Source organism: Thalia democratica, chromosome 1 (assembly GCF_965202585.1).
Source record: "Thalia democratica chromosome 1, ktThaDemo2.hap1.1, whole genome shotgun sequence".
NCBI classification, from domain to species: Eukaryota; Metazoa; Chordata; class Thaliacea; order Salpida; family Salpidae; genus Thalia; species Thalia democratica.
The window spans coordinates 29,337,071-29,338,803 of record NC_139165.1 but is presented as its reverse complement, the minus strand read 5'-3'; the positions used below and the strand labels follow the sequence as shown (position 1 = coordinate 29,338,803).

Below are 1,733 nucleotides of genomic sequence, written 5' to 3'. Positions count from 1 at the left end.
TATTGGAATCGAATTGCTTGACCAAAAATTATTATATTTTTCACAATGACAAGCCTGTAGAAATTAGTTTAAATTTTTCTATTGTAATATTTAACGGATGCTTACTAATTTAACTATGATTATTTGTTTAAAAATTTTTTGGTTAAAACTAAAACGTTTAGGTTCTGATTGTTTGTTAACATTACTTACAAGTTTATTTTAATTAGATTTTTGCAGTCTGCAAAAAAAAAACATTAACTACAATTACAATTTAACTTTTAAAACTCACTATATTAACAAAATTTAAGTGAGTAAGTAAATACAAAAAAGCTCGAACTTAAAATGTACTTATCCGTAGTCAAACAGCGGCAACGACTCGAGTGTGACGGACTTCTTTACATCCGGATTTGAATGAGTAACCGCGTCGTTCGCATTGCTGCACTTGATTGATATAAAATTGGCGGGAAACTGCTGCCAAGTTCCTACCGGATCCGAACTAAATGGTCGTCTCGCTTGGATGAACAAACCTTTGAAGCCCACCCCTCTGCGGTCCGATAATGTGACTGGAAAAATTTAAGTTTGTTTGACTTAAGCTAAAAATGAGCTGTTAAAGTTAGGGGTTTTTTAATACTTAATCAAGTTTATTTTTGTAGGACTTTTAAATATACAAAAACTAAAACTTTTTTAGTTTTACTAAAAAATTTGATATGCTTAACATTTTTATCAGTTTTTTGTAAGTATGTAGTTTATTGACTTAAATAAATGCTTACTTGAAACTGGAACACGAGCCACGTAAGAATGTTTACTGATTGTTATTACGTAGGGTGAAGGGGATTTTTGAAAGTTAAAAGAGCTGTGCCTTGGAACCATGTTCTTGCAAGCCTTGCGGGAGCTCTTTTCGAATACGAGTTTTAATGTTGAATTTGCGTTAGTGCTATCAGAAAAGTTGACAGCCTTGTATAGTTTGTTATTTTTTTTAAGTTACTGAAACAAAACTGTTATCGCTGTCTTTCTAACCAATATTTTTCCGATAAGTTCTTTTACTTACAACTACGTTAAATATCCTAGGACCTGGTGCACAAAAAAAAACCTTTCGGTTATGATATTTAACTATCATATATTTAGAATATAGTAACAGTTAAAATATTTTCTTTCAATTTTTCCTATAACTAAAAAAATAATGCAGTACATTAAAAGATACTTAAAAGCGACGTAGATAAAATAATTAAGTTTTGTAATAGATGGATTTGAAGTTTTTTAAACTAAAATGAAAACAAAGAGCCAAAATATATTTGATAAAAGATGTTTAAATACAAAGACACTCAAAAGTAAATTTTCAGTACAGTTATTATACAACTTGAAATATTAATACTGAATTACCAGAAAAATTTCTTGATACTAAAAAATCTCTGTTATCAAAACTGTTATTACTGTTATTATTAAAAAGGTGTACTTAAAACAATAAAACTTTTTGACTATAACTATTATTATTTTTAGTTAGTCATGTTTATATTACTACAAATAAATGCAGCTAAATCTAATATAGTATTTGACTCAGTTATTTCTTATTACTGAAGAAGTTTAAGAATTTTTTTAACCCAGAACAATCTAACTATATACTGTAATGTATAATATGTAGTTATACGCAGCTATTGGCTTATTTCCTAGGCATGTGCTACCCCTTAGAGAGAAAGCAGGTTTAGATTATTTTACTGAAAAAGATATTGAATAAAAAACTATACTTATTTTCATAT

At 28.3% G+C, this 1,733-nt stretch overlaps 1 protein-coding gene across 1 annotated transcript; it reads right to left on the bottom strand.

Annotated features, from left to right (window-relative positions):
• Positions 1–327: 327 nt before the first annotated feature.
• On the bottom strand, positions 328–849 carry LOC145835054 (uncharacterized). The gene is made up of 2 exons (XM_082942597.1): positions 750–849; positions 328–542 (listed from the first exon to the last, which is right to left on the bottom strand). The coding sequence occupies exons 1-2, from the start codon at positions 847–849 to the stop codon at positions 328–330; spliced, it is 315 nt and encodes a 104-aa protein (XP_082798723.1).
• Between the last annotated feature and the right edge of the window lie 884 nt (positions 850–1,733).

Excerpts from the sequence above, each read along its gene's own strand:
- LOC145835054 (XM_082942597.1), bottom strand. The coding sequence starts at position 849 with ATGGTTCCAAGGCACAGCTCTTTTAACTTTCAAAAATCCCCTTCACCC. Across the intron at positions 543-749 it reads GGCTCGTGTTCCAGTTTCAA|TCACATTATCGGACCGCAGA; the intron begins GTAAGCATTTAT and ends AAATTTTTCCAG.